Source organism: Neurospora tetrasperma (assembly GCF_000213175.1).
Source record: "Neurospora tetrasperma FGSC 2508 unplaced genomic scaffold NEUTE1scaffold_1, whole genome shotgun sequence".
In the NCBI taxonomy this organism is placed as follows: domain Eukaryota; kingdom Fungi; phylum Ascomycota; class Sordariomycetes; order Sordariales; family Sordariaceae; genus Neurospora; species Neurospora tetrasperma.
In genome coordinates, this window is record NW_009799099.1 from 3,875,065 (window position 1) to 3,901,662 (window position 26,598).

Here is a 26,598-nt window from a genome sequence, read left to right on the forward strand (position 1 = left end):
CGATAAGGGCGATAAGGACATCCTCCTCGATGGTGAATTGAGGTCGATGATGACTGGGACGTGCCATGGTGTTCGTCAAATAAGATATGTATCTTCATTGCTATAAATTGAAATCATCTGGAGCTCCTCTGCAGGAACAGAAAAAATGATTGTTTTGAACTTCAGACGACAGAAGCAAAGCGCACATTGTCTTTGTACAACGAAGGGATTTCGTGACGTCATCTCCACCTGAATAGACCACTTACACCTGCTTCATGTCTTAACTGAAGCCATGAAAATGCCCGTCTAAAGTCGTGTTCTTGTGTTTGAACCCTTCTCAAACTCTTTCTTGTCTACCCTTAGTTGTCAATAATCGAAAGCTAGTACCACAGCTCTCTCTTCTCTTCCATCACCACCAACCCATCTTCCACGGCATCATCACCATGTCAACAAACCCCAACACCGTCAGCCAACCCGGGGCCGAGGGACAAGACCCCTCAGACTACAAGCCTCAGCTTGATCAAATTGCCGAGCAGAAAAGAAAGGGTCCCGAGGAGCAACAACAAACCCAACAAAGCGGAGCAAGCGGGATCGTTGACAAGAGTATGCCATAACCCAGTCTTCGTCGTCCAACATCCGTCTGTAACATCCCAAGCTTACCTATCATTACTTGTGCTACAAAAACAAACAGTCTCGGAATACGTCCCAGCATCAGTTAGCGAAACGATTGGACTAGGAAAGAAGCAGCAGCAGCAGCAGCAGCAAGAAGAGATGAAGCCCAAGGAAGAAGACTTCAGCGCTGTACCACCGCACCGTCCTCATCACGATGAACAGATTCAAGAGTTCATTAGGGATCAGCATCGGAGCAAGGAGATTTTGGGTGATGATGAGGAGACAAAGGGTAATTGAAGGGTTAGGGGCTGAGGGGTGATAATTAGCAAGCGGGAGGGGGTTCGAAAGATAGCGAGTGCGGTTTCAATAATGACTGACTACAATCACATGTTCAAAGTACAACCGTCTCTTGAACTCAACTTTAAACCGTGAAAAACCTCTCCAACAATCTTAGTAATCATCATGGCATCCTTTACTTCGACTTAAAGTGACAACAACATCGTCGATCTCTTCTCCTTATGTAACATCAAGGCGGCCCGCATGAGGACTGAATGACAGGTCCCGAGTCGACTCTGAGACCCCCGGGAAGCGGGAAGCGTCAACCCCGCCCCCCGCTTTCATACTAGCATCATGTCCTTGCCTGTCTCGTCCCCCTCAACACTACCAAGGGTCTTCCGGCATCCTCCCTCCTCCATCTTCTTCCTTTCGAAATCCTATTTCAATATTAACCTGACTTCCAAGTTTGCCTCTGATCCACTGACTGTCGATCATCAACCGGTTGACAAACTTGTTGAAGCTCAACAGAACTTTGAACATCCCGGACTTCCATCCACTTCGTCATCATTTTTGAATCATCTGCATTATCGATAGATATCCGGAGCGTCTCCTCGACAGCTTATAACTGAGAACCACCACTTTATCCAACTTTGATAAACATTCACGTCTTCATCATACTAGACATATTCTACAATACATAGACGAGAATCTTACCAACCTTACACTCTACCATAACCCACCAAACCCATCCATCCAATATCTTACAACCAGCCACCTTCCAAAAATGTCCAACCGACACTTCATCAACGACCCCCAACACCTCGTCCTCACATCCCTGCAATCCACCACCCTCCTCAACCCCGGCGTCGCCCTCGACGCCCACAACAAAATCGTCTACCTGCGTCCCGGCTACGGCCATGCCTCCTCCTCCTCCAACCAAAGACAAAAAGTCTCCCTCATCTCCGGCGGCGGCTCCGGCCACGAACCTTCCTTCTCCAGCATGGTCGGCCGCGGTCTCCTCTCCGCCTGTGTAGCAGGTACTATCTTCGCTTCCCCCTCTGCCGAACAAGTCCGTACAGCGATCATGGGGCGGGTTGAAAACAACGAGCCCTCCTCCTCCTCCTACTCTCCTGAACATGGACAACAACAGGGAGGAGAGGATGCGGGCGGGGTCCTGGTGGTAGTCATGAACTACACCGGCGACGTGCTCAACTTTGGCCTAGCCGTAGAAAAAGCCAAAGCCGCGGGGGTGAACGTGGAGATGGTGGTTGTCGGGGATGATGTCGGTGTTGGACGGACTAAAGCTGGGAAAGTAGGGAGAAGAGGCATTGCGGGGACGGTGTTGGTCCAAAAGATTGCGGGAGCGTTGGCTGCGCAGGGACGGAGTCTGAAGGAGGTGACAAAGGTGGCCAATTTGGCGGCGCAGAATATCGTCAGTGTCGGCGCCAGTCTGGAGCATGTGCATGTTCCGGGGAGAAGGGCGGAGGCGGAGGGCGCCGAGTTCAAGGTGTTGAAGGAGGGCGAGGTGGAGATTGGCATGGGGATTCATAATGAGCAAGGGAGCAGTAGGGAGAAGGGGATTGGGTTGCCGGAGTTGGTGGGGAAGATGCTGAAGCAGTTGCTGGATCGGAACGATGAGGACAGGGCGTTTGTGAATGTGAATTCGAATGAGGTGGTGCTGTTGGTGAACAATCTCGGTGGTGTCAGCCCGTTGGAGATGGGCGGGATTGTCACCGAGGTGGTGACGCAGTTGGCGGAACAACCGTATGGGATCAAGCCCGTGAGGATCCTGAGCGGCACGTATATGACGAGCTTGAATGGGTTGGGATTTAGTATCTCGCTGTTGAATGTGGTTAACACGGACATTGGCGGACCGGGCATGATTGACCTGCTGGATTACCCGTCTGAGGCGACGGGTTGGACAGCGCCCATCTCCAAGCTGACTTGGGAGGAGCAGCGGGAAAACAAGAATACCCGGGAGAATGAGGTCAAGTCCGAGGAGGAGGTGAGGCCTTGTGGTCTAACGTATGATCCCCAGGAGGCGCAGAAGCAGCTGGTTGCCGGTCTGAAGGCTGTCATCGCCGCCGAACCGGATGTGACCAAGTACGACACCATGGTGGGTGATGGTGATTGCGGTATCGGTCTGAAGCGCGGCGCTGAAGGTATGTCTCCCTAGCAACAACCCCCCTCCTTCTTTTTCTAATGACTAACAAAATACCAGCAATCTTGTCGCATCTCGACTCCAACCCCCTAACAGGCGATGCAGCCATTGACCTCGCCAAGATCGTCACCGTAGTCGAGCAAACCATGGATGGTACCTCCGGTGCTCTCTACGGCATCTTCCTCAACGCTCTGGTCGCCTCTCTCCACACTGTCGGTGGAGGGGAGTCGGACAAGAAAGCTGCTGACGAAAATGCCTGGGCCGCAGCACTCAAACTGAGCTGTGAGGCCCTGTCCAAGTATACGCCCGCTCGTCCCGGTGACCGCACCCTGGTCGATGCCCTCTATCCCTTTGTCGATGCGCTCGAAAAGACCGGTGATGTGAAGAAGGCGGCCGAGGCTGCCAAGCAGGGAGCTGAGGGCACCAAGGGTATGAAGGCCAAGCTGGGCCGCACCGTCTACATTGGCGGGTCTGGATTCGAGCAGGTGCCGGATCCGGGTGCTTGGGGATTGGCAAAGTTCTTCCTTGGACTGGCTGGAATTGAAAAGTCTGATGATTCCAGTGCTAAGCAGGCCAAGGGATCGGATGATGGATGGGAGGAGGTTACAAGAGAGGCGGAATTGCCGTAAGAATGGCGCTGTATGTGATCATGATATACCCCTAGGTAGTTAGTTTGCACCGCCATTTCAATGTGACGTACCAGAAAAACCATGGAGAATCATCCCGTTCAAGCTTTAGCTCGTCGTTAAAAAGCAAAAGAAAACATGACGGGGTCTGCAAGAACCTAAACACGGTTTGGGTGTTCTGCTCGATCAAGTTACCAGAAATGAAAGATAAAGAGTTAAACAAAACCAAATACACGTTTGAACGCCGAGCTCACACTAGTTTTCCCTTTGTATGACCTTCCTAATAGCCCCTGAAAATCTGCTTGGGTTTCTCTTCTTTCCTCTCGTTCCTGCGCGGCGCCTTTTCACGGGGCGTTTTGAGTTGCTTTCGTGGTTGTGTCGTCATCATGGTCGATCGAGCGGTTGAGTAGTAGTAAGGTGATATAGTCCGCATGCCTCTCGATTCGGTCGACCAACAATAGGTACCTTCCCGGTCTCGATTTCCACTCCATTCGAACCATTAACCCTAAGTTGTGCTGGCGCGTATCTTCGCCGTGCAAGTGAAATAAACCTCCAACCTAAAGATTTTGCCGTGCTATTCGTAAACTAGCTTAGGAGGACAAGGATGACGGAATCGCCTCTCAAGAACCTGCCAGGAAAGTGAAACATGTCAGCCGTGGGTCTTTGCTTCTTCTTCTAGGAGAGAAGAACAACAGATGAAAAGGGAGTGCACAAACATCTTGCTGATAAACCTGTCCTTGTTTACGGGCTTGCCCTTCTTGCCATTGGCCAGTCGGGGCGTCTCGGTCCACATCTCCTTGACGTTCTCCAGCACCATGTTCATGTGGCGATCGAAAGCCTTGACGCGCGCAAGGATCTTGCGCCCATTGCGGACGGAAATGAGGACCTGGGAGTGGCTGCGAACGGCGGTCTGAAGGATGGACTGCGGAAAAGGGTGTCATATTAGTCGCTGCTCCGTGTCGAAAGGGGTGTGGATCAAAGCTTATAGGGCATATGTACCAGAGGACCGGCGGAGAACTCGTGCTCTTCGAGGAGAGAAACTTCGTATTCACTGTATCAGACGAGTTGATTAGCTTTGTGGTTTGGCTGGGCGGGCGTCGTGGTCTTGGGTCGCAAAGAGGAGGAGCTGGGAGCAGCAGGGCGGGCGAGATGACGATGGTAATAGAGGGAGGTGATGTTGACAAGAGGATATAACGTACGTAAGCTCATTGCGCGGCTTCGTGAGAAGCTCCCTATATAGTAGGCAGTTGTTAGTCAAGTTGGTTTCGTTGGAACGTCCATGGGCTGCCCGCGCACATGGGTTGATGCTGGAGGATGGGATAGCTACTAACTGAATCTTTGCATCCGCTGAAGTCATGACGATGGTGTTTTGGTCTGGAGTTGAATTGGAGTGATACTGAAATGTAGGAGGGGCAGAGAAGCTGTGGTTTCGTCTTTGTATCAAAAATGCTTGTTGACGTCGAGTTGTTGCTTCGCGCGGTATGGGTTGGTGGTGTACGGTAGAAGCCTGGACAATAGTTGCTGTAATGGACGGATGCTATCGCTATCTTCAATCCACGAAATGTTGCAGCAGCGGACGGCCAGGCGCGGCGGCGACTCGGAGCGTGGAGCTACAGCACACGCGCCAAGCTTTTCTGGGAACCGTCTTCAAAGTTTGGCGATTGGATGACAAGCTCATGGTGGATCCCAATGCGAAAGGCTGAGGACCGCTCCGGTGACAGGTGCTGCCAGCCCCGCCGAACCCGACATGCTCCCCCGGACAGCCGGGGCATCGGGTTTCCAGTGAGCGGAGGGCCCGAGCGTCGCTTCTGGAAAATGACAAGTTTAAATGGATATCATCGGCCGGAGGATATTCCAGATTCTAGTGATAGCGGCGGGGATTCGGCAGGTTCCACAGCTACACTATTAGGTAGCTCCCCCGTAACCCCGCCCCGGGGATTGCCAGGCGCGGTGCCCTTGAAAATCAATTGAAAGCTGGAGCTCCATTTCGCGTTGAATTCCGGAGCAGCAAAAAGTGGATTTGCAGATACTCTCGCTATCACTTATCACGGTTCCTGCGTCCACGCGGCATTCAGATCATTGGTGATTGTTCTCCCGTTTTCCCTTTCCCAGCCCAGGAAAACGAGTCCCGAAAAAAAGTGCCCAAGTCCCTTGGCCGGTCTATGATGCAACAACGGTGCTAAACAGCCTCGGGGTGGATTTTGGACTTAGTATTTTTTCTTCCATATTGACCCTGGGTCTTGTTATTCCATTCCTATTCTAGACAAAGCCAGCCGACAGCCAGCCAATTACCGAAGTGTACATCGATGTTGGTCTCCAAGTCCATTGCCAGCCGCGCCGGCTTGGCTTCTGCTGTTGCTTCTCGCAGCTGCCGACCAAGCTTCACCGCGATGCCGCTCAGAGCCAAAGTCCTGGGCCAGCAGGCCCCAGTAAGACGCTCCTTGGGAAGACAAAAGCCATGGACACGGACACAGCTAACACGCTCGCCGCCCCCTCCTCCCAGATCTCGACCCAAGCCGCCGCCGAGTTGTTCAAGCCCGTCGAGGGTGACGAGCCCGAGGATGTCCTCTTCAACAGTCTATACAATCTCCGCTCCGTCGAGCTCAACCGCCCAGCCAAGTACAACGCCCTCAATGGCTCCATGATCCGCAAGATCGCGCCCCGTCTCCTCGAATGGGAACGCTCCGACATGGCCAACGTCATCGTTATCAAGGGCTCCGGAGAGAAGGCCTTCTGCGCCGGTGGTGATGTTGCCGCGCTGGCCAAGCAGAACGCCGAGGGCCCCGAGGGCATCAAGAAATCCGTCGACTATTTCGGCCTCGAATACAAGCTCAACCACCTGATTTCCACCTACACCAGGCCTTACGTGGCTTTCCTCGACGGCATTACCATGGGAGGTGGTGTTGGTCTCAGCATCCACGCCCCCTTCAGAATTGCGACCGAGCGCACTGTCTTCGCCATGCCCGAGACCAAGATTGGCTTCTTCCCCGACGTCGGCGCCTCTTTCTTCCTCCCCAGGATGCCTGGCCAGGTCGGCCCCTACCTCGGTCTCACCAGCGCCCTGCTGAAGGGTGTCCAGGTCTACTACGCCGGCATTGCCACTCACTATCTTCACTCGAGCAGTCTGCCCGCCCTGGAATCCCGTCTTGCCGAGCTTACCCCCCGGGACTACTGGACCATAGAACAGCGCCTTAGCGTCATCAACGACACCATCGAAGAGTTCTCCACCGGTGTCCCCTACGACGAGAATATCGAAATTGGCGGTAAGATTCGCCTTGCTATCGACCGTTGCTTCAAGTACGACAAGATCGACGAGATCATTGCCGCCCTTAAGGAGGAAGCCGCTGAAGGCGCCAAGGGAGGCGTTCAGAGCTGGGCCAAGAACACCCTGGAGGAGCTCACCCAGCGCTCCCCTACTTCTCTCCATGTTACGTTGCGTCAGATGCGCCTCGGCAAGTCTTGGGGCATTGCTCACACGTTCAAACGCGAACACCAGATGGCCGCCAAGTTCATGAAGTCTCACGACTTCAATGAGGGCGTCACCGCATTGCTCATTGACAAGGGGGCGAACGGACCTGCCAAGTGGAAGCCGGCTTCGCTAGACGAGATCCCGCCTGGAGCCAACATCTCTGAGGACTACTTTAGGAACGACCCAGAGGTCCCTGTGTTGGAGCTGCTCAACGACAGATCCTACATGCAGTATCCCTACAACAAGTTTGGCCTGCCCAACGATTACGACGTCAAGGAGGCGATAGAGAAGGGCAACTTCACCCGGGAAAAGCTCATCGACCACTTCGTCGAGACCAGGCGTGGCAAGCAAGGTGTTCGGGAAGCCGTTTCTGACGTCCTCGATCGTATGGCCGTGCGGAGCAAGGGTACTGAGCATGTCCAATGGAAGAAAGAGTAGAATGGACAAAGATGCTAAGGAGTGGTCGGAGAAATGCTCGTTGTACGATAACCCACCGTGTTGATAATGATGATGATTGCCCCATCCGGCCAGGCTACCTTGTTGTCTCAGTTGCCATTTTCCGCTTTTGTGTCGAGGATCTCCCGAATTCACAACACGAAGGTTTACTCAGTGTTATTCTATGGATGGCGATAGTACTGTTACGGCTACTCTTACTTTCACAGCGACTATACCTTGATCTTTTCTCAGTGCCGGGCCCTAGAGTCTGAAACCCAGCGGCATGCTGTGTGCTTCAGTCACGATCTTGGACTTCTATCAGTGGTACCACCGGCCTCTGGTAGAAAAAGCTGTGTTGCACATAATATTTCATGCCTATACCCTAGACCTGATACATCTCATTCAAACTAGTCTCATCCCCTTCCCGAGGCATCACTTCCATGATGAAACCCTCTATACAATTCCCCAAAAACACTACCATTCCCCTCCCTCTCACCTTGAGCCCTCTCAATCAATGCCCTCGGCTCCCCAAACTCAACCATCTCCCCACTCTTCAACACCGCCACTAAATCAAACCTCTCAATGTACGTTAGCCGATGCACCACCGCAATAACCGTATGCTCCTTAAACTCTGTGTCAATAACTTGCTGCATCACCGCCTCCGTCTTCTCATCCACACTACTCATCGCCTCATCCAGCACCAAGATTCTCCTCTGATCCTTGAGCAGCAACGCCCTCGCTAGCGCCAGCAGCTGCAGCTCGCCGACGGACCATTCCGAGGTGACCAGCTCGCTGTCGAGAGTCTGGCCGTTGGCGGTTACGCGGCCCGGCCAGAGGGTGACGAGTCGGAGGGCGGATTCCATCTTGGCGGTTGCCTCAGCAGGGGGCAGGTGGGAGAGATGGCCGAAGGGATCGAGGTTGAAGGCTAAGCTGGTGTTGGGGATGAAGAAGGGGTCTTGTGGGATCACATTGAAGATGTGACGGGAGCGAGGGATGGTGGAGATGTTGAGGGAGTCGATGGTTATGGATCCGGAGGAGAGCGGGATCATGCGTAGAAGGGAGAGGAGGAATGTGGTTTTTCCGGAGCCAGAGGGGCCGATGACTGCTAGTTTGGACCCAGAGGGAATGGTAAGGGTGAGGTTTTTGAGGGCTGGAGGTCCGCTAGTGTTTGTGTTGGTGTTAGAGGAGGTATTGCTAATTGCACGGGAGTAGGTTGTTAGTTTGTTTACTTATTCAGGGGCAACATGGGGAAGGGGGTGGGTGACACATACCCGTAACTGGCACAGATCTTTTCGATCTTGATCTCACCCCTGGAAGGCCATGCCGTCAATCCATCTCCAACGCAGCCACCATTGTCATAGTCCGCGGCCGGATCATCTTCCTTCGGCGTCGTCCTAACAAAGTCCCTTACCCTCGCGACCGCCCCGATCGACGTTTCCAACCTCGTCCACGCCTGCAACGCCTGCACAATCAGCTCATTAAACGTCATGACCAGCACCAACGACACACCTAAAGCCCCTGCACTGACAGCCGACTTCAACGACCCTGCTTTCTCCGGATCCGGCGCCACCCCAACCGCCACACCCACCAACACAACCGCCATCCCGCCGACCACCAAATCCAACACCAGCGCCAGCCACTGCTGGATACAAGCCAGCATATAAAACGGTTTCTGTGCCTCATCCATCATCCTCGCCAATCTGTCACGGAACCTCTTATCCCACCCAAATGCGCGAATGGTAGCTACACCCCCCGCCGTTACTGTTTCGAGGAAGTGCTTGTACACGGGCGCCTTGGCTTCGATGTCTAGCAATCGCAGCTGTCGTGACGACCGCAGGTAGTACTTTTGCACGAGAAATAGGGTGACGGCGAGTAATGGAACGGTGGCGGCTAGGTATTTTCCCAGGACGCAGATGATGATTAGCTGGACGAGGGCGTAGGAACCGGCGCTGGTGAACATGATGGCTTGGACGGGGAGGGTCATGTCTATCAGGTCCATGTCTTGGGAGAAGCGGTTGGTTATGGTACCGCTGTCTTCTGAGCTTGCGTTGTTTTTGTCGTCGCCGTTTGAGTCTGTGGGTGACGACGATGACGACGACGACGACGACGACTGGGAAAAGAAGGAAAGCGGTGCGGAGAGTACGGAATTCAAAAGGTCCGTGTGAAGAGACAGGGCCGTGTTACTGATGATGTTGATGAGAAAAACGAAGCACTCGCCTACGATACCAATTTGGGCGAGAACGACGAGGAGCGTGTAGATACCAAGATAGTAACCTAGATTTGGATGCGGATCGGGATTGGAGGCCGAAGGGGTGCTGGCGGAGCTCCAGTTAGAGATCCAAATGGTCATGTAGTTGGATGTTATGGCACCAAGGATGGTGAAGAAGGCCCAGAGAGAGAGACTGAGGGCGCCGGCGCTACGAGCGTAGTAGGCGTACACGGACCAGCTTCCTTGACGACGTTCGAAATTAGGCTTGGTTGCTTGTCGGGTTGTTGTGTCTGAGGGCTTTTGTGTCGTGGCCGGGCTTTTGCTGTCCCTTGATACCTCGTCTGTTGCAGACTGCTGCTCCTCCCCGGACTCGATAACATCGTCGTCGGTCATGGCCATGAGCTTGAGATCACCTCGCGATTGGATCTCGCTGTATGAGCCGATATCCGCGAATTTGCCGCCTTCGAGTACGATAATCTCATCCATATAGGGGAGAAGGCGCTCTGGAAACCCAGTCAATAACGCGGTGATGTGATGGTGTAAGGAAGAGACTTACTATTATGAGTTGCAAGTACAACCGAGACACCCGCCTTACGAAGATGGCCTTGCCTGCTAAACAATCTTGTGGTAATATCCTTAGCAGTCGCAGGATCCAGGCCGCTCATAACATCGTCGAGGATAATAACAGGAGCACAAGAGTATACAGCTCTGGCGAGGGCTACTCTTTGCCGCTGTCCTCCGCTCAACGAAGAGCCATTCGTTCCGACGACTGTTTGGTCACCCGCTACCATACCGTCGAGATCACGACGGAGTCCGCACGATAGAATACACAAATCGTACCATTTCTGGTCGATCTCAAAGTCCTCGCTGCTGCCGGTGATGTTGTGTCGGATGGTATCGTTCATGAGCCAGGCTGCTTGTGGGCAGTAAGCTGCCCGGGAGAAGTTGGTGGTGACAGATCCTCGCTGCAAAGTCGTCTCTCCTACCAAGCTCTCTAGAAGCGTGGACTTCCCTGAACCAACTGGACCGATAACTGCCGTAAACCCCGGCTTGATAGTCAAGTTAACACCTTGAAGTACTGGCTCGATGGTATTTGCTGACCAGGAGATGTCCGCAGCTGCAAACGAGGCGAGTGCCCCAGGTGTCGTTTCACGGGCCAACGGTCTCGAGCCCACCACGCTTCTTAGCTCTGTGCCACTCTCAAAAGAGGCTCCCGCCGACCGTCCCCTGTCCTCAACCGAGGATAAATCCGATTGTTTTAACTCCTGTTTAGTCAGATATGTCTCAATGCGGCCAAAGCACGCCACGGCCTGCATGGCAGCTGGGAAAGCTTGACAGAACATAAGCAAAGGGGTTGTTAACAGGTTAATGAGCGAGAGAGAGGCGAAAGCTTGTGCTGCTAGTAGGTTTTGGTCTTTCTTCACTGCCGACATGATACCATAGACGACGAAAGTCGCGTAGGGGGCGACACCGTTTCCTGGTGCGTTGGCTATGTGTAGGTTAGCTTCATGGCCCGAATCCGGTCTTGTCTCCCGGTGTGGCGGGAGTAGGTATTGACTTACAAACTTGGATATTCCAAAGCAAATATTTGCGGAATTTCTCTGAAGTCTTCAGCTCGGCTCTGCGTAAGCCCTCGATGATATTACCTAGTACGCCGGTAAGTCCCAGCATCTTGACGGCTTTCATGTCACCGAGCATGTTGGCCGTGACGGCGACTCGCTTCTGGACTCGCTCGTTCCATGCTGCTTGTGCAGGCCCGGTGCCTGCTCCGATGAAGGATGCTCCGACGACGCATACTTTGAAAGGTTGAGTCTGATATCAGCTTATTTGTCCCATCATAAAGTAGAGGTTGTACATGTAGAAAAGAGATCAGAGAGCCGGTTAGGAGAGCTCAACTTACCCAGGCAGATCACTAGTGGAACGATGGCAGCATACGATACCTGGCGAGCCAACAACCAGATGGCAATGCCAACGCCCGGTACAGATGCCCACAGCTCGTGAACATTCTTGATACTCGTGACAATACGTTCCACATCCGTTCCCATTAGAGTGACTGCTGCAGAGTCCTTGACGTCAACGGCCCGAAGAGCAGTGGTATGCTGATAAACCATAGCGATAAGTCCTGAGCGGATTCGAGCAATCATCCGGTTCGTTTGTCGCCAGTATATCGCTCTTGAAACCTACACCCATCACGTCGGTTAGCGGTGTCCAATTCATGAAAGAGTACATATCGTGATAGTATCACTCACAGCAATACCAATATACAACAACACAAACCCGCCCACCAACGCTCTCCCAAAATATTCCGGCTGCGGCGCCTCAATCTCCTCATCCCCACGCTCTCCCCCCTTCCGCTCCCTCGAAGCCAAATACCCAACAACCGCCTCAATCAAAAACGGTTGACAGAGACTAAACCCCAACAACGCCAACCTCGGCACCACCGCCGACCAGAAAGGCCATTTGTTCGCCTCATACGCCGCGCGAATCAGCATCCACCCTTTCTTCTTTTCCCCAGCCCCCTCTCCCTTTCCTTCCTCCTTCTCTTGCTTCCCACTGTTCCCGCTCTTCGCCTGGCTTTGTTGTGCCAGTAGTAGCAACCTCCTAAAAACCTCCTCCATTTCACCCCCCGCGCTCTCCACCCTCAACTCCCCATCCACTCCCGGAATATCCCCCATCCCCAAAGTCTGCTTATACCCGACCTGCAAGAACGGTAACAACCAAGCAAAGAACCCACGGCTCCAAAACCCGGCTGTTTGCTCCTTGGTGACGACAATGTGTTTGTATCGCGGTTGGAGAAGCGTGAATTTGCCAAGGGACTCGGTGACGGCGGCGAGGGTGGTGAGGGCGAAGATGAGGGTCCAGAGGACTTGGAGGACCAACAAGTGGGGGATGGGGTTGATAGGGCTAGCGAGGGAACTGGGGGAAACATGAAGGAGGTAAAGGGTGCGAAGGCGCGGGATGAAGAGGATGGTGGAGGCGGAGAAGTAGATTACCAGGAGATCGGAGGGGTGGATGGTGCGTTGGTCTTCGAGGAGGGAGAGGAGGGTGGACGAGACAAGGGAGATGGTGGTAAGGAGGGTGGCGGGGAGGGAGAGGGTGGTCCGAAGAGATTTGGTAGTGTAGATGGTGTTGAGAACGTGGAGGGTAAAGAGGGCGGAGAGGAGCGTCTGCGATAGATGTTAGCTGTGGTTCGGACTGGTGTTTGTGGTGGTGGTGAAGGAGTACTGAAAGGGACGGAACCTACCAATTTCCCAATTGCCAACCGCCTTGAAGTGAGTTTAACTGGACTCTTCCATAACGACCAAAACCGCCATGGAACGGAAAGGAGGAACAAAACAGCTGGGAGAAGCATGAAGAAGCCATCTTCGAAGAGCAGGGTGAAGTCAAACTCTCGACATGCTGCATTGACCCGGGGACCGAACTGTCGGTCTGCCTTAAGCCCGGATAAACAGGCATCGCCGCCGGGCAGTGTTGATGCCATTGATGTTGGTTCGTACCTCTCTACCAAGTTGGTGAGGATGAGGATGCGAATAGCTTCATTTCCGTCTGTCCAAATGAGATGCCCAGGATATCTTATACGTTGCTCAATATGTTAGAGATACGAATTGAGCCGCTGCCCCCCTGGCACGGGAGAATGATAGCGCATGCGCGGCAGCGGCCAACGACAACACCACGCTTGTTTGTTAATCCAGATTAGGAAGGTGAATGTAATCTTGGCCGAAGGCCTACGCGTTCTCGGCCTTCCAGTACGTAGCTGTCCGCGAGAGCACTATCTGGCTTTTGATTGTTAGCTTCTATGTTTCTCTCTTCTGTTTATGTGGTAGACTCTTGTTATTTGACATGTCACATCACAGTCCTGAAGGTTTGTTGACATCGGCAGAATGAGTCATGGACTCGTTAGCATGACTTGGTGCGAAGAAGCAGTCAATTCGAGCACACCTCATGGGCTTCAGGAAGGATTCGCTTATTCCAACAAACATTGTTTCCGCCCACTGCAACCCACCCCAATACCTGCAGGTTCGATTTGGTCACTTCATATAATTTATCAGTATCACACATTACTTGCTGGCCGTCTCGTCAACAAGATGTTTTAGTACTCATATCCTATTAGTTATAAAACTAAATCCGCCGATCCAAATACGACATTATGCGTATACCCAGAATCAAAGAACCCGAACCCAGACTGAAAGTCGTTGAACACGCCTAAAAAAGGAAAACATCGAAAGGTTGCTTGGCTTAAGCAAAGTTAAATAACGCCAACGCCGCGCCAACCAACAATCCCACGCTCGTCTTCAAGCTCATCGTCCTCGCCCGCGGCGCACCAGCCGTCTGAACCGGCATCTGTCCACCAGTCTGCGACGGCACCATCACCACAACACTAGTAGACATGGTCGGCTGAGGGCCCGGTCCCGGGGCAGGGCCAACATTGGTTGGGATAGGACTCTGAGTCGGCATCGTGAAGGTCTGGGTAGGTCCGCCATGGCAGGCATTGCAATCGGTGACGGTAGTGACGACGAATCCGGGAGGGACGACTCCCGTGGGCTGGGCCCATGAGTCCCGGTCGCCGGTGCACTCCTCGGTGACGGTGTAAGTGGCATGGCAAGGGCCGGGGCCGTGGTGGCAGGGAGTAGGGAGGGTGACGCAGTATTCGGTGGTGAAGACGGGGGCGGCGGTTTGAGTCTCGATGGGCTCGGCATCGCAAGACCAGAAGGTGGCGGAGGTGAGAGGGCCGTGGGAGGCAACGGCTGGAGCAGCGGACATGGCAGCCGCGGCCGCTGATACGGGAGCGCCCCAGGAGCTGTGATGATATGTGTTAGTGATGGGTTTCTTGGCGTCGTGAGGGCTCCTGGCTCGACTTACTCCATTTTGTATGTGGAAGTGATTAAAAATATACTTGAGGTTGATATGAAAAAGCGAAGAGGACAGAGAAAGAGATACCTGGGAATATAGAAGACTGTTCGAGTGTCGGCTCACTGGACTAACGAGTGACTGGTCGTTGCAGAACGATGGGATGGAGAGAGAGAAAGCAGGAAGGAGTATAAACGGTCAACATCGTCCAAGGTCTTATACCGCAACCACTTGTCGTTGTGATCTTGTACCTCGCTCACTTGAGTTCCATGTGCAGTGTTTACGCTCATTGTTAACCGAGAGCACAGCCCGGAAACATTTCTCGCCAGCCATCTCGGCGGCCGGTGGTGGTGGTCGTGGAATGGGAAGACATTACCCGCATTCCGAATCTCAGGGTTGTGTCTCACCTCCTCAGCTGCTGCCCAAACCGATGCCGTACAGATGACAGTCAAGGCCATGCGCCGGGCGGATTTCGAGAGCATGCCGAGCATAACGTAGCGTCATCTGGGAACAATTCGCGCCATCAGTGGTGAGGTTCCTGGAGAGGACTGAGACCGTGAAATTAAGAGCATCGAACAGCAAATGTGACTCCGAGTCTGAGAAAGTTCAATAAACAAATACCATCAAAACAAGGAATTCTTTGCATTTGACAGCAAACAGTGTACGCGTGTGCGTAATATCCTCAACATCTCATGGGCCCTGGCATAGCATCGTGAATTCCGTGTCCTGGGAGGTTTGGAACTTGACAAAGTTGTGATCAAGTGCACGGAGGGTATGGATCGTGCACACCAAGATCCTCCACTCGGGCAATAAACTTCGACAGACATCGACGGAATGAACACAGCAACACACTGCAATCGCAAACGCGAACAAGGCATATCAGCTCGCTCTTAACATGAGCGTCGTGCAAGAGCAGTCACAAGAAGCAGAACCCCCAGATCGTGTCAACTTGCCAAGCAGAAAATAACACTTGGGCAAGTGGGAATGTCTCCAATCTATCAGCACTTCATCGCCCACAGTGTAAAGGGCGTGAAACTTCCTATCAAGGAATATCTATCTCCGAAGCGCGGAGTCCTAAAGAGGACCCCAGGCAACTCGACACCGTTGGTACTAGTGAAGGTCGTGGCAGCTTCGTGTATACTTTTTGATCTAAGGAAAAAAAAGAAGAAAAAGAAGCTTCAAAAGAGGTGCGGCCGAGATTGGTTTTATACCCTTACTCTTGGGAGGAGCGCCCCACTGGCCCGCCAGATTTTTTGGTGGGGGCTAGACCGTTTTTGCGTGGATCTATGGCTGGCGAGAAAGTGGCTTTCGTGTGGTCGTATGGATCGATAAGTTGCTTCAAGTTGTGGCTTGCATAGATAGCGGCTGCACCACACTGAAAGTTGCCTGCCGCTGCCGCTGCCGTCCCCTGCCTTCCGCAACGCAATGCAGCAAAGCGACGGAGTTGTTCACGCCAAGCGGTCGCTGTCCATCCCTGACCCTCGTCGTCTGGGCTTCGCTTCAAAGAACCGACGAGAACCTCGACGACCTAATTGCGAATCCATCCGTAGCTGAACAAATACAACTTCGAGAATTATCCTCCATCTATCCGAATTCGGTGTCCCACTTGCGACCGAAGTCTGTCTACGAATCAATCACTCGTAACCCAATCCGCGACACAGCGCGCTCCCAACTGCGAACTGCGAACTTCCCACAGTACCAACTGCAACATCTGAATCCAGGGCACCTTCGAGCCACGCGCGCGCGACGTGCGCCCGCTCTACAACGATGCCCTCAGACGACTATTCCACTGTTGCCCGCGGGCCTCTCAAACTCAAGGGCGTCGTGGCCGGGGGTAAAGTCAAGAAACACAAGAAGAAGAAGGACAAGACCGACCTGGAGAAGAACCTATCGACCGGCGACAACAAGTCACCAGTAACCAGCAATAACGATGATGACGAGAAGCAATTACAAAAGCGAGACTCGGAGAGTCTAGGCGCAGATATAGTAGACAACCAAGATGAGGAACGAACGAGAAGAGCAACAAGCCAAAGTCAGGAAAGGGAAGAAGACGACGAGACGAAAACTGAGGCGGAGAGGAGGTTCTTGGAGGCCAAGAGGAAGAGGGTACGTATTTCCTTTTCTCCCTCTTTCGCTGTCCAACAAGCCCAGCGCACCGCAGCATAATTCTGCAAGCCTGAGAGACACTAACTATACTGTAACAATAAAACAGCTAAAAGAAATGATGGAATCCGGCCGTGTTCGCCCCGAGCTGCTCAAGACACACAAGCAGCGCGTGGAGGAGTTGAACGCGCACTTGTCCCGCTTGAGCGAGCATCATGATATGCCCAAGATTGGACCTGGTTGAGAAAGCGGAGAGCAGCAAAAAGGAGAGAGAGAGAGAAAGGAAGACAGGAAATCCAGGCCACAAGAGACGAAGGGGAAACCAGCCCGAGGATGCCTGGGCTGGTATGTGGTATATGGTATGTGGCTTGCGGAACGCACATCAACCGGCAACTGCCCACTTTGCCCACCCAAAAGACGTGGCATCCACTGGCATACCAGACACGGACAGGCAAGAGAGGAGACGAAGAAGAGCTGATGGCCCGATGCTCGCGTGTCCGGTGAATTGAAATCCAGGACCCGGTAGCAAGATGTCAGACATCCAGTTAAACCGGGAACACTTCGCGGATGCCACTGCTGGCGGAACAATGTAAAGGCTGACAGAGTCGGATCCGAAGACATGTTCTCGTCAGACTCTGGCATGTCAATTGTTCCAGACGAGAAAGGTGGTTGATGTGATGACAGTTGATTTTGTGGCGGGGCAGCATTTGAATGGAAATGGGAATGCCCCGAGAGGCTGCAGATATTCACAAGGTTTCTATTTTTAAACACCGATCCATGATACCAATCAGAATTCTTTCTACACCATCTTACGTTCATACGAGCTGGACGTCAATCTGAGCTGTTCTTACTCGTGATGGTGTCAACTCCATGTGCTCTTGTCCTGAGCCTGGTTCCCTGTTCTCTTGCGAGACATTTGTCGGATTCACATCGACGAGTGTGTTTTACGGTACCAGTCTCAACAATGTTGATGGTCATTCTAATTCATTCCATCATACCATCCAGATACTATGTACGCACGTTGTCCGTTCTTATGTAAAAACCTATATCCCATCCAACCATTCCTCCTTTACCACGAGTTTCCCACTTCTTGAGGGTCACCCAGTGACAACCTAGCTCGCCCCTTTTGTCCTGCCTGCACATCGTACAGACCACAAATTATCCTGTTCCAAAACTGTAGATAGCCTAACCAAATCTCTATGCATGAACCTTTCCCTATACCAAATTACCAAATTGCCTCCTGCCACTTTTGTCACCAAGTATCGGTAAACAAATGCCCTTTTTTGTCCCAGGAAAAAAGAATGTGGATATACATCGCGACGACGGCAGCGCGCCGCCGCAGAAATGAATGCCTGTGTATATGTGTGTATGTGTGCGTGGTGTTGTTGTAAACCATGGAATGCAAGAACAACAGAAAAAGAATGTAAGTGACGTGACGTAAGTAACCGACGCAATGCAGTGCTAAGGCAAACGAAACGCAAATTTGAAAAGCCAAAGCCAAAGCCAAAACCCATATACCAAGACGAAAATAAAAAAAGCAACTTTATCCGCGCTCACGTTCAAGCAAGAGCAAAGCCGAACAATAGCGCTCCCAACACGACAGCCTCAACGACCATCAGCCACCGCCCCGATCCCGGCTGCTGCTGGAGAGAAGAGGCCGCATTCTCGGTCTGAAGGCTGGGAGACGCCCTGGTGGTGCCGGCGCCCACTGTGGGGGTAAGGTCGACGCGGACGGTGCTGGTCTGGGTCACGATGACCTCGACGCCGTCCGAGGTCGAGGTCAAAGTCTGGACGATGACCTTGGAGCTGGGGGTCATGGGCTCGTTGGGTTGTTGAGGCTGCTGGGTGGTCTGTGGTTGCTCGGTTGTCTGGGGCTTGGCCTTGGAGGTGGTGCTCAAGGTGGTTGAAGAGACTTAAGAGTTCCGTGTTAGTGGATGTTTTCAAGACTACAAGATAAACCGAGCCCTGAGCGCCGGAGTGTCTTCATGGATAAGGTCAAGGGGATGCATGAGGATTTACAGTAAAGAAGTGACACCGACGTAACCACAGTGACCGAGGAAGCTGATACTTCCTGGGATGTGGAGGACGTGATTAAAGAAGAAGAGGTGACACGTGAAGTGGACGTGGACGACGAACCAGAAGAGATGGTCGTAGCTGATGTGGACGACGCTGTCGTCGACACGGATGACACGACATCAGAAGATGAAGTGGTGGTGGGTGAAGTGGATGACGATGATGGTTCAAGAGAAGAAGAAGATCTGGATGAGGTGGACGACGAACCAGATGAAGAAGAAGTGGTGGAAGACACTCCGGCTTCAGAAGACGGCTCGGAAGACGACACAGAAGACGCAGAAGACGACGTTGATATCAGGACGAGAGTTCTCTCACTTTCGCTCACGGACGTACCAGTTGAGCTGGGGCTAGCCTGAGGTGCCGAGGAGGATGTTGACTTGATCGAAGTGGTCGAGGTGGTTGAAATGGTCGAGGTGGTCGAAGTGGTCGAAGTAGTGGTGATAGTGACGGGAGGAACCTGGGTGGTGGTTGACGGCTCGGGCGCAGGCACACTCGATGACGAAGAGCTGGTGGTGACTTGCTGCGCGGAGCTTGACGACGAAGTAGCCTGAGCGCTGGATGAGGCCGAAGAAGTCGGTTGCTGAGTTGACGAAGCGATGGTGGTGTTCGAGTCATCACGCTTGGCCATGCGCAAGACTGCTGTCGCAAGAGGGGCGTTGTCCCGGTGAACGGCCTCGATGGCTTGCTTCTCCGACTCCCATACTCCGTGCTGGAACCGCCCAGGAAATGCTTTGTGAAGGATGTTGTGAAGAGAGTCTTTCGATGCCGCATCCAGCAGGGACTGGAGGTTCTCGCCCTCCGCCGATGCAGCTCCCTCACGACACTGAACCCTCTGCTGCCACTTCGATGGTCCGGCCGATGTCAAGCCGAAGAAGAACAAGAGGCACAGAGTGACGCTCAAGAGAGCGCGCCTCGACGAGTTCATCTTGTTGTCGGTAGTGGTGTTGGTTGGTAACCTCTGGTCCTCTGGTCTCGTCGAGCGTGTCCTTGCGTCTTCTGATGCCGCCTTTTCAACGTCAACGATGGGAAGCGAGGCTCCGGAAGGGGGCATCTCGAGGGTTTTGTTCGGTCCCATGGTGGCTTGCCGAGGAAAGAGAGTAAGTCTGGGCGGCCTTGTCCTGCAGCAAATGGAGATGGTCAACGGGTGGTGATGTGTGGCGATCCCAAGTGGCTGCCCTATGGAATCGTCTGCAAGCTGTTGGCTGATGGGGCCGTTCTGGAGTCTCGTCAGGGCTGGGTTCCGTTCTTGGGAAGTCCCGGAGTGAAGATTGCGGTCAAGGTATCGAGAAGCTGCAGGACTTGAAACTCAAGGACAGAGATTCATCGACTGACTCCACGAGACGAGAAGAGAACTTTTGATTGCAGCAAGCCAGTTAATGGGGACTATTTTAGTGCGGTCGTCCTGCATCGATTGTAAGCACTGTGATCGTCCCGACTCGGTGTCTTCTTGTATCTTTCTTGTCCAGGAAGATGATGCGGAACGGAAATAATGGCCTGAGCTGGCTGGAACAGTAACGTTACCGGTCAAGTCAAGCCAACTTAAGCAAGACAAGAGGTAAAACAGGGCAACCCCCCAAGTCCACCCCCAAGTCCACCGAGAAGGAAGGGGATGAAGGAGCTCACTGTGAGCCATCGATCAGACTGGTTGAGGATGGCGAGGTGGGACACAAAACCTGAAGTTGGCGGAAAACGGAAAGGGCAAGAACTGAAGGGTGAGCGAAGGAAGCTGCTGGGTGATGCTTACCTGGCCAACGTTGCACTTGTACCGAGTGAGACAACTGAACGAACCTTCAACGACCTTTGCTATCTTTCTCTTCGTTCCTTCTTCTGTTCTTCACGCAGTTGCCTTTGGTGTTATTCACAGGTTGTTCCTGCCTCTGCCATTATGGAGTACACTAACTAAGTATGGTCTATACACACGATATAGGTAAAATTAATGATAGGACACTCTTCCTGATCCCTTCCACAGTAGATCCTCCTCGCTCCTTCTTCTCCCAACTTGTGTGTTCTTCCAACTTTCCCGCCCATGTTCCAGCGGTCTGGATTGGTCTGTCCAGACTGGCGTTTCCTTGCTCGCTTGTACAGTAGGTACTTACTCAACATGGTAACTTTCCGAGTCCCTGCCATCATGACGCGGCAGCTGGCCCGTATTGATCGTATTGAGTGGATGAATACGGCGAGACGGCATGGGGTGGGGGCTGTTGTTGCGGCGCTCTTTAGCCTCTGTTGATCGGTCCAACATGGCGCAAGTGGACGCCGACAAGGGCCAGGGAGCTTCACTTTTTAGTGCTGTGGACAAGGTGCAGCTGTCATTATCTTTCCTTTCAGACAATGGCTGGAGCCGCCAAGCTTCACCCCAAAACCCATAGACTGCGAGCGCCAAGATTTATCGGTAGCAAGAAATCCGACGAACCGACCTTAGATACCTCTGCGGCTCGCAAAAGTTGAAACGGCCATCTGAAAAGACGCGCGGGAAGCCATGACGGTGGTTGCCTACCGCTACGAAGCCTGCTTCCCATTTGTGCGCCTCGGCACCTCCCCCGGGCAGTGGGGGGATGCCTTGCCCAAAGAGGAGATGGTTTCACGACATAAAAACCAAAGGGGGAACCTTGGGGATCTCCCACTCAGAATCAATTGCGAATCAATTGTACCCGAGAGACGCGCGGGCCACGCTCCCAAGGCTTCGTACTTTTTGTGAGAATCTGGATGCTTCGTTCGTGTTCGAATCAGCCAATCCCCCGTGTTGAAGCTGCCACTGCAGGTTCACAGCCTCCTGAATGAGCTTGAAGCTCGATGGGATTTGAGGATATCTACACGACGATTACGGCAGGCGGGTCGCTAGTGCGGATGAAAAGCTCCTTTGTTACCACCTCACTTTCGGAGTTGCAGGAGGGGGATCACCCAAACTCTGAGCTTGGCAGCAGAGAAGCTTGGGTCGAATGTGGTCCACTTACCATGTTATGTTGGCACCTGCTGTTTCCAATTTCCCAGCCATGCCATTTTTTGTTTTTATTCTTTTCGGAAAGCGCTATGTTGTGTAGTTGGTAGGTGACCCTCACACGGGAACGTATTTTTCCTTTCTTTCTTTCTTTCTTTCTTTCTTTCGTTGGTTGGTACCAGAGGGGCTGGATGGCTGCATGTCGTCGCTCCGTCGCCGCTCTGGTTCGGCGAGGGCGCTGACAAGCTGAACGAACTTGAAGTGTTATCCGATCTACCGCGCATCCACACTGTTTTACTTACACTAAATTGACCTTATCCCAACGCCGCTGCCGCATGGCCGGAACTGAACTGTCAACCTCTCATCTCAAAGCTCCTATCTTGAATTGAACCCCACAGATGAACAGTCCAGTCTGACATGTGCGGTGTGCCCATTTGCAAGTGATAGATGGCCGTACATACTGTGTATAGACTTCGTTGCGAGGCTGGCACGGTTCGTAAAACTTTTGAAGCAATTCCGATGTTGATGAGCGCGGGTGTAGTGTATGAAAATTGCAGTGTTCCTGCCGCTGTTGCTGCTCCTAGCTCGGTCGGGTGTGCAAGTCGTTAACGTCATCGGCCCACCAAAGTGGTATCACGTAAAAAACACCTGGTACGAGGTCATTACAGACCGTGTTATCACCTACTTACATACTATCCAATGACATGCTGTTCCCTTGGGCGACTGATGATCTTTGCTGTATCCCAACTGATTTTGTTCGGGGTGTCTGTGCTGCTTTGTTTACACAGTAGTGTGGTGTACACCATCGTCATGTTGGGCTCCCGTCCGAGGCTCGAATAATTCCATCTCGTTTTGTAAGGACTTGTCCAGAATCTTTCGCTCACTTTGCATAATTCGCTGCTCCACTACTCCGACCACCAGCGATTGCGATGAGTGTCGTCGGCCTAGGCGGCTCAATTCCGGAAGAGTACCAGGGTATAGTCATTAGGGGCACTAGACTGGTCCGTATATACTCTACTTTCCTTAAGCTGAAAGTACTGACTGTATCTCCGTAATTATTATATATACAAACGTAAATTATAGATATATATTTATTACATTTGTATATCATAGTTATATAATATAATACTAGTTGTATATGATATGTACAATATATAATAATTTAAATTTTATACTATTAACTATAGTACTTAATTATCGAATATATTAAACTAGTACTAAGAAACTCAGTACATCTAAGAGTATAATTCATCGTAATCTTATTTCTTCTTCTATAGTAAAAACTTCTATTAAGACTATTCTATAGCCAAATTTAATACTAATATTCTAATAATTACCATATAATTATTATATAAATATTATATATCCCGTATATAGATCCTACTTCTTAGTAGGCGATGGGTTAATATTATTAGAGGGGGTAAAGTATTTAATAGCGGATTTAGTAATCCGCAGGGTATAAATACTTAGGTTAATTTAAATATAAGTATTATTAATATATATTTTATATATTACCTATTGTTAATAGAAATACTTATTTAGTTTTTCGGGTAATATAGAGTAATAATAATTAAAGGACCCGTATTTATAAAAGTATTAATTGGAGTCCTAGGTAGGAGGGTTATATTGTGTGTAGTATTAATAATATAATATACTAAATTTGGAGTAATAGGCCCTAGGGTATTAAGAGGCTCGGGGGTGGTAGTAGGTAATTTAAGAGCGGTGGTAGGCAGTTTAGGGGCGGCGGCGGGCGGTTTAGGGGCAGTGGCAGGCAGCTTAGGGGTAGCAACGGACGGCTTAAAGACGGCGGTAGGCAGCTTAAAGGTAGCGGTAATATTCTCCTTATACTCTTCTTTATTATCTTCCTCCTTATTATCCTCCTTATTATTATACTCTTTATTATTATACTCCTCATTATTATTCTTATTACTTTTACTACTATCTTCGCTAATAGGTTTACTATTGTTCTTTCTATCTATATATATATTTTTATCCTTATTACTATTAATAACCTAAGGGCGGTTCTATAATAAGTTAATATATATATTTATTATATATATAAATTAAGGTAATTTACAACTATCTTAGGACGGTACTATCTAATAGTAGGCAATTAAACGAGAAAATTAGTATATACCTTTTATATATCTTTAAACCAATAATATATTACTTCCTAATTATTAGCCTATATATAATTATAATAGGTTATAGGTAGCGAATTGCTATATCGAATAAGAGAAGGCTCACGTCGAATTAATCTCTTTTCTTCGTATTACTATAAGTAAAAGTATAAAGTATTAATAATAATATATAAATATAAAGGGGTTATAATAGGAATAAATAATTATAGTGAGGAATTTATCTTATAAACAAAAAATTAATTATAGAAGCCTTTCAACTACCCGTCAAACCTAGTAAGTTCTTCCAATTTAATACTAATCCTATTTAGAATTTAAATATTAGTAGGAAAGTAGTAAAAACTATTATAACGCTACTATCAGGTTAGAACATATTAAATTAATATACTATAGAACTATAATTAATGAAAATAATATATAAGAAATATATACTAAAATATATAAGGGAAGGTATATATTTATAGCCGGCGAGCGTTTCTATATCAGTAATATAGGCTCTATTAATTTCAATGACAACCGTAGGATAAATATTCTAAAAGTGCCGGCGCATTTTTAAAAATATTAATAAAAATTAATTAAATATATATTATTACCGGCTAATATAAAGTATACTATAAGTTAGAAAATTATATTATTTATAATAACAAATCTATATTACCGGTTAGAGCCGACGATAATAAGATAAATAGTACTATTAACTTTAGAAATAATATAGCACGTCAGATTTAGGGTATTGAAAGTATCTTCCTTCTTTAAATTGCTCTTATAACTTAATATATATTAATATATATTTCATGTAAATAAAGGTATAAAAGAATAAACTTTACCTTCAATTTTTATAGGTAGAATATAGTTTAGATTAGGGTTCTCTACTAGATTATAAAAATATCCGTATGTAAGGTATAGGTTATTAGTATAAAATCCGTCCGTATATACTATTATAATATTTTATTAGTATATATTCTATTTATAAGGGTAAAATATAATTATTTATAAACGTCCGCTATTGTTAAACTCTATAACTAATTTATTATTTTATTTATAATTAGGTACACTTATAAGGCAATTCGCGTATTTCGTTCTATATACAAATCGAAATTAGATTATAAATAAGGTAGAAGAGTACGAGCGTATAGAATATTTATAAGAGGAAGGATATTAATATAAATAATATAATTATTTCCCTACCGACTATTAATTACTTACGTTTTAATTTATAATATAAATTATAATAGTATAATAGAAATCTATATATATAAGATAGGAGAAATTAAAAAGAAAGAAATTAATTTAAATATAAAAGAAAATAAAGAAAGGAGTAGCAGCTTATGAATAGAATTTAATAAATAAATTAACTATTTACTTTACCTTTATTCCAAATAGGAGTAGTAAGTTTATAACTATATTATATTCTAATTTTATATATTTTATAATATAAAAATCCATAGAACTAAATATTATAATAATTTATTTTCATTCTCAAATTAAAAATTGTAGTACTTTTATTATTTACTTCACTTTAATATTCTAAATAGGACTTAAAATATTTATACTACGAATAATACTTTATCCTATATTTTTTAATAAAATAATATTAAAACTAAATAATAGTTACTAATTTATATATTATTCTATTATTTCGTATATCTTTGTATATATATTATATATATAGATATACTATTTACCTATAATTAAGCTCTCCGCCGAGATCTCGGATATATAACTATTAATATATCTACTATACCCAAATCTATTTTAAACTTTATTCCAAAATTATTTTCTATATAAACCAATTTAATAGTATATATAATTATATATTGTTAGAGCCTTTATTTACATTCTATAGTACGTACTTGGATATATAATTAGTATATATAAACCTACTCCTTATTGGAATCCAATACAATAGTATTCCTAAACTTATTAATAGTAGTAGTAACTTTAACCACCGTATTATTAAATTAGGTAATATACTCCTTCAACCTCTTAACCTCCGCTTTAAAATGGCGGAAAATAGGGGCAGAAGCAGGCGCTATATTAATTTCGAGAAAAGTAGTAATATTAACCCTATATATAATTAAAATTTTATTTATTATCACTACTAATAGAAATAAGAGAATTTATACTGGAGAAATAATATAACTTTCCTCTACTAGAATAAGTAAACCTTTAGTAATCACTTTTATAGTATACTATTTTCTATAGCGTCTAATATAGTTAATATATAGCAAAGTATCCTAGGCGTTACGCGCTTTAACTAAGTATAATAGTACTAGAATGCACTACTAATAGTTCGCGACCTTATATAGCCTATATATAATACTTAGAATAATACGGGTATAATATAAGCTATATTCAATATAGCGCTAGTAATTGCCGTCTGCGGAGGGAGGCGTAAGGGTATTAGGATCGTTCTTATATTAAATATATAATTAATAAATTGAATATAGTTATTATAGTATTATTAGTAGGGAATTTACTATAATAGTAAGTAAATTATTATTAACATTAATTAAGGTTGCTTTATTAGTTTGAAATTCGTATTTATAGGCGGCTTTACAAATACAACATTCTTTCTTATATATACGATATAGAAATATCATTCGTAAGGGCGGGCGGCCCTAGCTATAAGGTATAGTTGGTTTATAATATTTTGCTAAAGTAGGCGTAATTATACTACGCGGCGCCCGGGCCTTATCGATTGTAAGTATAGCTGTATTACTCCTTCTAA

At 48.8% G+C, this 26,598-nt stretch overlaps 9 protein-coding genes across 9 annotated transcripts; 4 read left to right on the plus strand and 5 right to left on the minus strand.

The window, feature by feature from the left end:
* Positions 1-172: 172 nt before the first annotated feature.
* On the plus strand, positions 173-991 carry NEUTE1DRAFT_120189 (uncharacterized protein; the record flags this gene model as incomplete). The annotated part of the gene is made up of 2 exons (XM_009849962.1): positions 173-582; positions 671-991. The coding sequence occupies 2 exons, from the start codon at positions 423-425 to the stop codon at positions 886-888; spliced, it is 378 nt and encodes a 125-aa protein (XP_009848264.1).
* A 660-nt stretch (positions 992-1,651) lies between these two features.
* Positions 1,652-3,766, plus strand: NEUTE1DRAFT_58250 (uncharacterized protein; the record flags this gene model as incomplete). The annotated part of the gene is made up of 2 exons (XM_009849047.1): positions 1,652-3,029; positions 3,089-3,766. The coding sequence occupies 2 exons, from the start codon at positions 1,652-1,654 to the stop codon at positions 3,655-3,657; spliced, it is 1,947 nt and encodes a 648-aa protein (XP_009847349.1).
* Positions 3,767-3,844: 78 nt separating this feature from the next.
* Positions 3,845-5,160, minus strand: NEUTE1DRAFT_76936 (small nuclear ribonucleoprotein Sm D2; the record flags this gene model as incomplete). Its single annotated transcript, XM_009849963.1, has 5 exons — positions 3,845-4,282; positions 4,371-4,576; positions 4,654-4,705; positions 4,854-4,886; positions 4,986-5,160. 5 exons carry the CDS (start codon positions 5,009-5,011, stop codon positions 4,240-4,242), a joined length of 360 nt encoding a protein of 119 aa, XP_009848265.1.
* A 778-nt stretch (positions 5,161-5,938) lies between these two features.
* NEUTE1DRAFT_76941 (uncharacterized protein) lies at positions 5,939-7,657 on the plus strand (the record flags this gene model as incomplete). The annotated part of the gene is made up of 2 exons (XM_009849964.1): positions 5,939-6,083; positions 6,158-7,657. The coding sequence occupies 2 exons, from the start codon at positions 5,961-5,963 to the stop codon at positions 7,559-7,561; spliced, it is 1,527 nt and encodes a 508-aa protein (XP_009848266.1).
* Positions 7,658-7,806: 149 nt separating this feature from the next.
* Positions 7,807-13,248, minus strand: NEUTE1DRAFT_120193 (uncharacterized protein; the record flags this gene model as incomplete). The annotated part of the gene is made up of 8 exons (XM_009849965.1): positions 7,807-7,844; positions 8,055-8,752; positions 8,830-10,270; positions 10,324-11,097; positions 11,330-11,563; positions 11,668-11,947; positions 12,017-12,934; positions 13,177-13,248. 8 exons carry the CDS (start codon positions 13,246-13,248, stop codon positions 7,807-7,809), a joined length of 4,455 nt encoding a protein of 1,484 aa, XP_009848267.1.
* Positions 13,249-14,003: 755 nt separating this feature from the next.
* On the minus strand, positions 14,004-14,630 carry NEUTE1DRAFT_76944 (uncharacterized protein; the record flags this gene model as incomplete). The annotated part of the gene is made up of 1 exon (XM_009849966.1): positions 14,004-14,630. The coding sequence occupies one exon, from the start codon at positions 14,526-14,528 to the stop codon at positions 14,004-14,006; it is 525 nt and encodes a 174-aa protein (XP_009848268.1).
* Positions 14,631-16,382: 1,752 nt separating this feature from the next.
* NEUTE1DRAFT_127852 (uncharacterized protein) lies at positions 16,383-16,962 on the plus strand (the record flags this gene model as incomplete). The annotated part of the gene is made up of 2 exons (XM_009849967.1): positions 16,383-16,721; positions 16,828-16,962. The coding sequence occupies 2 exons, from the start codon at positions 16,383-16,385 to the stop codon at positions 16,960-16,962; spliced, it is 474 nt and encodes a 157-aa protein (XP_009848269.1).
* A 703-nt stretch (positions 16,963-17,665) lies between these two features.
* On the minus strand, positions 17,666-20,237 carry NEUTE1DRAFT_116004 (uncharacterized protein; the record flags this gene model as incomplete). Its single annotated transcript, XM_009849968.1, has 2 exons — positions 17,666-18,630; positions 18,999-20,237. The coding sequence occupies 2 exons, from the start codon at positions 19,864-19,866 to the stop codon at positions 18,278-18,280; spliced, it is 1,221 nt and encodes a 406-aa protein (XP_009848270.1).
* A 646-nt stretch (positions 20,238-20,883) lies between these two features.
* Positions 20,884-21,272, minus strand: NEUTE1DRAFT_36072 (uncharacterized protein; the record flags this gene model as incomplete). Its single annotated transcript, XM_009848832.1, has 2 exons — positions 20,884-21,080; positions 21,218-21,272. 2 exons carry the CDS (start codon positions 21,270-21,272, stop codon positions 20,884-20,886), a joined length of 252 nt encoding a protein of 83 aa, XP_009847134.1.
* Between the last annotated feature and the right edge of the window lie 5,326 nt (positions 21,273-26,598).